This window comes from Danaus plexippus, chromosome 24 (assembly GCF_018135715.1).
Source record: "Danaus plexippus chromosome 24, MEX_DaPlex, whole genome shotgun sequence".
In the NCBI taxonomy this organism is placed as follows: domain Eukaryota; kingdom Metazoa; phylum Arthropoda; class Insecta; order Lepidoptera; family Nymphalidae; genus Danaus; species Danaus plexippus.
Window position 1 is genome coordinate 2,411,968 of NC_083552.1, and position 8,570 is coordinate 2,420,537.

Sequence of the window (8,570 nt, forward strand, 5' to 3'; positions counted from 1 at the left end):
TCTTCTATGATAATCACGGTTCAGAATTCTAATACACAGTCGATGTGTAGATAATGAATGAATTACGTCACGTAAAAGATTTCAGCTACAATGTATGACATATAGAGTTGAAATTACGTTGTTACTATTGACTGATAAGTGACCGTGACCTCCAACAACTTTAACCAATCAGTCGTCCGCGGGTTGTAAACCGAATTCGACGTTTAAAACGCCTCTGACTTGCCGGCAAAGGTGAGAATTTTACATACTTATAACACTACTTTTTATCAATCTTTTATCGCAGATCGATTTTTTTATTGTGAAAAAATATATTATAATAATAAAAATAAAAATGAAAATATTTTGACAATTTGTAAGTCATAAGTAATCTTCAATATTTTAATTTTTGTAAATATACGTCAATGGTTTCTTGTTAATGGTTTTTCTACTCGTATATATTAACATAGTTGGCGACAAAATATTCTGTTATTATTGAATCAAAAATTTTATGATAATTTGTTGAAATGCCTTAGACATATTTTATGTAAAAGAAATTAGAAACAATAGAGATTATACCTATTCTTTAAGGAGAAGTTATTATCTATTATTTAAGGAGAAGACAGCACGATGGTGGCCGTTAAACCAGAGTCGCTATTGGAGTACATCATCATAGAGTACCGCTGGCTGCTGGTTATCCCGATCCTGATGCCGCTGTCGTTCATCTGGAAGATCTGGTCAGCCTTAAGGAACTACGTTGTCTTCTCCATGAACAGCGCTCCAAAAGCCCATGCGACGAAAGTCAGAGATATCCAAAGACAGGTGATATATAAACGAATTATTTATATTTCTCGATGAATATTGCATATGATAATCGATGTTAAATTTTAAGACCAATTATAAGCACATTTGTACATTATAAAATACAAGACCTTATATTGTTTCTCCAATAATTTAACTTAAAATTATATCAAAAAATCTTCCTTAGTAAAAATTACAGTTATAATTTAAAATTCATTGAGCAAAAGAGAATTGAGATCCCTTTTTACGAAGATGACAAGTTTGCTTAAAAGTTATGTCGACTAAAACAAAGACACCTAGATATTATATATTTTTTAACCAAATGTAAAAATAAAATAAATATATTTCATTGATATATAAGATATATTATATAGCGTCTTAACATTATCAGTTGCTTTAATTTTATGCATTTAAGGAGTTTAACAACACCGATATAGAAAAAAAGATGACATTAGATTTTAAAGTACCCGCGTCAAACGTAATATTCAACGTCCTTTCTTATTTTTAGAATTCATTTAAATTGATAATTTGTATTGAAAATATTCAATATCTTAATTGTTATTTCAATTGAAACATTTTTGTTTATTATTTTTTTAATCTATGAGTTGTAATCAGTAGACGGGGACGGGGTGAGTTATGGGTCGGTTACATAACCAGCAAGACTGGCATGTCACCCGTAAATAATTGCATTTTCACTATACGATATGTAAAACAAAATTAATGGAAATTATAATTTAAAACTCTACTAATTTTAATTACCCTACATGTATTCAATATTCAAATTTAACTAGATGGCAGCACTGAAGCTTTTTAGTTCGATCTTAAGATTTAAACAGTCTGTGCTTCTGAATGTATGATTTCCCTTCTTCAGAAATAAACGTTTAGCCATTTACTGAATGGGTGGATTAATTAATTACGAACACAATACAAATTATATATAACAGATAGTTTTTGTTTTCGAATCATAAAATATATTTTTTTGCTCTATTTGGGATCATGCAGTCTGTTTTTTAAACATTATATTGTAAGATAGCACAGAAATATATATATTTTATTGCATCTCCTAAAAAATCATCTGTATTGCAGGAGTTTCTCTAAGTACTAATTAGAAACATGTAAATAAAATTGATAAATTAAAACTATAACCGCTATAATTATTGTAATATAGTCGCGTATCATTAAAGAAGCAAAAACATAATTTAATACATTAATAATAATATATTATATTGTTGCATTAAAAATAGGAATCGTATTGAACTCATAGTTTTTCAGATAAAAACTTGGTTAGACGGTGATCGAAAGACAAAATTATGTACAGCCCGACCCACTTGGCAAACAATGTCCTTTCGTCAGGGCACCTACAAGAAAACTTTTACCAATATTAACATCAACCTCGTGGACGTGCTAGAAGTCGATACCAAAAACATGGTAGGTTTTAATATATGTTATTTTTTCTTGGTCTCCCCATCTCTCTCACTTTCTATCATTCGCTCTCTCTCTCTCTTCTCTCATTCCATGGCCTTGTGAGTTAAAAAAGTTTGCCTTATCTTCTCCTCACTGCTGATCTCTATCTCTTTTTACTTACACTCGCTCCATTTTTACGTGCCCCATGCTACACTTACCTTTACCCTTGTACCTCTCTCAATCGGTCTCAATAACTCTGCCCTCTTTTATGGCAAAAACCATTAACATTTTCTTGATACGTTTTTCATCAACATTTCGTTTCATCCGTAAAAAAACTACCTTCATGCATACAAAGAACTTTCAATTCAAAAAATATTCCAGACTGTCCGCTGTGAGCCTTTAGTTACCATGGGCCAAATATCCAGAACTTTGGAACCATTGGGTCTAGCGTTAGCAGTAGTTCCAGAGTTAGACCAACTCACTGTAGGAGGTCTCGTCATGGGAACGGGTGTCGAGACATCATCACATATTTATGGCTTGTTCCAGCACATATGCCTCGAATATGAGCTCGTTATGGCTGACGGTTCAGTTGTAACCTGCAGCAAGGTTTGCTTGTAAATTGAATATGAATATAGAGTAAATATTTTAGAAGGTTACTATTTTCTCATATTTGATGTATTTTAGGACGAGAATCCTGATTTATTCTATGCAATACCCTGGTCGTATGGAACTTTGGGATTTCTTACTTCGGCAGTCATAAAAATCGTCCCGGCTAAAAAGTAAGTAGACCTTAACATATTATCACTTAGAACATTATTCAGTTTTAGGTAACCCAAAATTCCATTTCTTTTTTTTGTTTCACAGATTCGTCCGGTTAGAGTATCATCCGTACACAAATCTTAAAGATCTAGCAATGAAATTTCAGGAAGAATCTTTAAGAAAGAACCCACATCAATTTATTGAAGGTCTACTTTACACAAAGGATAGCGGTGTTGTGATGACTGGAGACATGGTTGATACAGTGGGAGAAGATGGAAGGGTAATTAAATATGGTACTAAATAATATTAATAGTGTTTTGAATTACATCCTAGCCAATGATAAACTAACTATTATATTTTTATTGCTTCAATAAGAAAAATCAATTAGTTTTGTAAGTATCAAACAGACATATTCTGCCATGCTATTTCTTTTAAGCCACGAAGTTTTTTACGCCAATATGTGTTAGAGGAAGCAAAATAATTTTTTGATTGTAATATGTTGATTTTTTTTCTATTATTATTAATCTTAGCGAAGTAGCCGGCATGTAACTGTGCGTAAGGTTTTCATAGTGGGGATAAGTTTTCGTATGTATTCTTAGTGCAACAAAAAGCGGTCACTTTAGATGCTTGTCATTAACAAAACCTCGTAACAACGACAAAAACAATAGGTTCAATTTAAGTGCTCGCAAGTGTACTCGGGAGCGAATATCCAATCACGAGCATGGAATTGTGCCGTGTCGTTTCCCGTGTGACGCAACATACCCATGACACCAAAAATCCCATTCTGCCTTATTTTATCGTCTCTTGCCAAGTTGTGCCGGCCACTATAGCTGAATTTTTAATGCAGTTCAATCCAATCGGCAAGTGGTATTCCGAATGGTTCTTCAAGCAAGTCGAAAAATATTTAACCAAGTACCGAAAAGGGAATAGAGACTCACATATAGAATACATACCATTAAGGGACTATTACCATCGACACACTCGCAGTTTCTTTTGGGAACTTCAGGTTAGTAAATGTCTTTGGTAAAGGTGTATTACATTTTAATTAAATAGTGATTTTAATATATTCCAAAACAAAACAAAGTCGAATTATATTAAATAGGGTGTAAAGAAAACAGCCCCTTTGGTAAAGCAGAGATATCACAAAATATTTTTTTTTTCTTTAAGGACATAGTCCCATTTGGCAACAACATTATTTTCCGTTATCTATTCGGCTGGTTAATGCCTCCTGAAGTGTCGCTGTTGAAGCTTACGCAACCTGAAGCGGTCACCAAGTTGTACAATAAGGGACACGTCATACAAGACATGTTGGTGCCCATCGAAACCATGGAAGAGGCTATTGATGTATTTCATAAGGAATTCAAGGTAGATATACATAATATAAATCAATATATGAATATAAACATTTTATTTTAATTTGTTTGTTCTCCGTTCTATCCAAACTTAATGTTGAAAATATATTTATTTGTAAATAATTTTTAGATTAAAACATCTTCGCATGGATCTTACGGATATAATAAAAAAATATCCAAATTACACAAGCAAATATTTCTGTGCCTAAATAAACAAATAGTTAATATTCAAATTATTCTATTTTGTAGGTTTATCCCATATGGTTGTGTCCGTTCAAAATATTCAACAATCCCGGCCAGTTAAAGATACATTCTGGGGAATGGCAGATGTTTGTTGACATCGGTGTTTATGGTGTACCAAAAGCAAACGAATTTGAAACGGTATGACCTTTGGTGTATAGCTAACAGTTGTGGTTTATGTGTATTCCTTTATCCTTGTCTATTTAATTAAGTTTTTGGCCTTAGACTTTTTTCTAGAACTATTTTATAGACACTCAAATAAAAAAGAAACAATTTTTATTATTTGTATTTGAGATTAAATCATTTCGTCATATAAAAAGCCATGTCTCAATTCTTTACTGAGCTTATTTCAGATTTTTTTGTAAAAGGTTGTATTAATGTCTTGCCACATATATTCAACATACGGCTTCTTTTTATCGTACATATTGGCTTGGAAGATTTTTATGTGTTCGTCTAAGGTTTTAATGAGAAAAAATAATGTTTCGCTATCAAAACTTTTTGATAAATATTATATTGCCAGGAATCTAAACGTTTTATATACTTACTTCAAATTTACAATACTTTATTACAGGTACCATCAACAAGAAAAATAGAACAATTCGTGGCCAAAAAACGCGGTTTCCAAATGCTGTACGCAGACACGTACACAACCCTCGATGAGTTCAGACAAATGTTCGATCACACGCTCTATGATAAACAGAGAAATAGTTTGACGTACTGCAAGGAAGCGTTCCCAGAGATTTACGGGAAGGTTAACAGAAGTGTTCGGAAGTGATGGTTTACAAATGAGAGTACAATTTCAAATAAATTATTTCCAACTGACACCTCGGTAAAATTTACCTATATGTTAGTTATAACACTATTTTATTATTTTTTATTTCACATATTTTCATCCATTTATATTATAAAGACTATTTATAAGCGCGTGGATCACAAATTAGTTTATTGTTGTAATAAGCCATATATATTTTTTAAATGTTGTAACCCTTTCTGTTCCAAACCCCCTATGGGTTTTATTATTATATGTGTCATACTTGAACTATATTCAAAGAGATAAAAGTCGAATGATTCGTTTCGTTGTTTTAAAAAGCTTTTCTCCATAAATATTAGGTTCGCACCAGAAGATGTACAGTCGACTGATTTCGGGTCACTCGTATTGTCAGTTACTGAGGACCATTGTCTTTCTGGTGTCCCCTCACGCGTCCGTGAAATATTCGTTGTCATAATTCTTAGTGAGCAGGTTGGCAAGTATCCAAGGTTTAGACTATAACATGACTGTTATAGTCTAAACTTAAAGATAAGCGGTATAATTGTCAATGAACAGGAGACAACTCGGGTGCACATTTCGTTAAGCGCTTTGGCTGGAATATAATGGGGTCTTCAGCTTTATGCGCTTAAAAACTGCATATTAGTAATATCAAAATCCATCATAAAGGAACCCCAGTGAGGTTAACTTACTTGTGGTAGGTACGTCCATATCCGGCACCCTTTGAAACTTCCTTTACTAAGAAAAGATTTAGCGACAAAGCAAAATCGACAGCTTCTCTCCTAGCGTGGTCGTTCAGCGTATATGGAATCACTATGTCTTGTTGGTGTGCAAGAGTCTTCTAAAAAGATCAGTTGTAATGAAGGATACCAAAGTTGGGCCACACCAGCAATCTGAGATATTTTAATAATTAATCGAGTCGTCCCTTGGTCACCTTCCTTGTAGTATCGGGACTCATCGCTTTAGTCTGTTATTTTCACATCTGCTTCCACATGTATCCAAAGGTAAAAAAATAGGGATCTTCGAGGTGAATAAGACGCTGACACAGATGTCATTGATGATCCAAATATGCCTAGAAATGCTTCTGAAAATTATATTCTGGTTGCACGTTTTGGGGGTTTGAAAGATAGATTTTCGAAACCTGTTTCGTTTGAGAAATTACCCAAACTATACAGTCTATGATAACTGGGTCATATTTCGGCCAGTAAACCGCTTCAATTTTTTTTGCATTTTCGTTTTTGATTGCTTTTCTGAGTATTCATATTTTTATTTCTCTGATCTGAAATATCTTAGTGATTTTATTAAGCAATTATGGAAACACAGCTGGGAGTTGGGACCTCTGTGCTGGTGATGTGTGTGGTGGTGCAATGTAATGTACCTACGTTGGGTCTGTAGAAAATAGACTCGTCGTCTCGTCGTCATTATCGTGACAAATAGATTGCAATTATAACAAAGAACTATGAAAAATTATTTAAAATTATCCAACAATAAAATATACAAGACTTACCTTTATCATTTTTAATATTCTAGCTAATTTTCGCCGAAACAATTCGATGTTATATAAAAATTTGAAACCAGTACAATAAATAATTTATCTCAAACGACTTAAAGATCTTTCTTCATCCTTATAAAGATGAAATTTTATGATTAGAGATATATACTTTCTTATTTAGTATTTGTATATTTTCAGTTTTCCAATGATGGTTAGTAGTATAACTGATAAAATACATTTGTATCTTCTATAGAAAATTACATACAATCTTCTCTTGCTGTGGATGTCTGGAGTTAGTTCTAGTTAAAATACGTAATCATGGTAGATGAACGAAAATGAAACAATGTCTGAGGAAACCAAATTATATTACTAAAATAAAAATAATCAGTCTTAGCGGAAAAGAATGACTTAGTGAGAAGGAATGACTTGGAAAAGCATTAAAAAACTTAAGCCTTGTCTCCATTGGCTTGATCCTTGACCTCCTTACGCACAGGCCCAGTCTGAGTGATCGGAACATTTCGCTGACCCTCAACCGCTGGCGGCACCTTCCGTGGCGCTATAATTGTTAGCACACCATCAGACGACAATCTGGACTCCACGGTTTCAGGAACACAACCCTCGGGCAGAGCATACCGGCGACAAAACTGACGCGAAATATATCCATGCTGGTCCTTCTTTTCTTCGTGCTTCCCTTCCACCACCACATAGCCATCGGATGTTTTAACACTTATCTCCTCAGGGTTGAAATGTTGCACATCTAGGTTGACTTGGAACTTATCCTTGTCCGTTTTGATGCTAGAACCGACGTCCCTTGCAGCCGCTGCAAGATGACGCCAGGGCCGGTAGTAATCGCGACTCAAAGTCGGACCGCACACAACGTTCAAAAGATCGTCGGGAGATATCCCCAAGCCGAAATGCTGATCCAGAATACGGCGAGGACGATCTAATTCATAATCCAAAAGCAAAGGTAGTAAAGACATTTTGTATTCGCTTCACAAATCCCGAAAAAAATTTAATATCACTTGCAAGCCGGCAACTTACACCTCTCGACGCTTGAATTAAACTGATGCAGTTTTGCGCGCGCATCCTGAATTTACTCGATCGACAAAATTTAAACCTATATGGAAAATTCTAGAATCCATGGGCTATAAACTTAGGTCCAACTAAATTTAGTATTATATTGTGTCTTAATTGATCAAAACTCTTTAAAGTAAATATTTATTAAAATTTTATACTAAATATTTATTAAAAATTTATGTTAATACTTATATATATATATATTCTAAAATGTTATTAGATTTATTTTTATTTATAAAATTATTAGATTACCTTCGAAGTTCCAAGTTAGAACTTAAAGCATATAAATATTATAGCGTTTTCTTAAAAATAAACGAAATTTTGTTTGCTTTTATGTTTCATTTTATATAAGATTTTTTATAACAATTATATCAGGCTTTTAAGTTATGGCTCTTGGCCTCAAAACACCTGGATTTTGCGACTGAGAAAAGTTTGCTAGACAATTCTAGAATTACCTTTAAGCATCTATTGTCGAATAGTAGTACTAAAATAAACTCACAATATGAAAATAGATTCTACATGCTTTTGTTAGATGGCAGTGTAATGAAACATTTGTAGATGGCGTTTTGACCAAAGTTTTTGAATAAAGGAAGAATTGCCAGTGCAAAAAAAATTAAAAGCAGTGTTATAATTTTTTACAATATTTGCATTTCACTATGATTCAAAAATTAATAAAAAAACTTTAAATTACAATATTATTGTC

The 8,570-nt window shown here is 33.2% G+C and overlaps 2 protein-coding genes across 2 annotated transcripts; one reads left to right on the top strand and one right to left on the bottom strand.

Annotated features, from left to right (window-relative positions):
• The first annotated feature begins 72 nt into the window (after positions 1 to 72).
• Positions 73 to 5,394, top strand: LOC116775841 (delta(24)-sterol reductase-like). Its single transcript, XM_032668829.2, has 10 exons — positions 73 to 231; positions 593 to 798; positions 2,050 to 2,205; positions 2,563 to 2,787; positions 2,866 to 2,960; positions 3,046 to 3,220; positions 3,788 to 3,946; positions 4,108 to 4,305; positions 4,542 to 4,673; positions 5,104 to 5,394. Exons 2-10 carry the CDS (start codon positions 607 to 609, stop codon positions 5,305 to 5,307), a joined length of 1,536 nt encoding a protein of 511 aa, XP_032524720.2. The 5' UTR covers positions 73 to 231; positions 593 to 606; the 3' UTR covers positions 5,308 to 5,394.
• A 1,744-nt stretch (positions 5,395 to 7,138) lies between these two features.
• Positions 7,139 to 7,872, bottom strand: LOC116775842 (protein lethal(2)essential for life-like). The gene has a single exon (XM_032668830.2). It carries the CDS (start codon positions 7,768 to 7,770, stop codon positions 7,237 to 7,239), a length of 534 nt encoding a protein of 177 aa, XP_032524721.1. The 5' UTR covers positions 7,771 to 7,872; the 3' UTR covers positions 7,139 to 7,236.
• Positions 7,873 to 8,570: the final 698 nt, after the last annotated feature.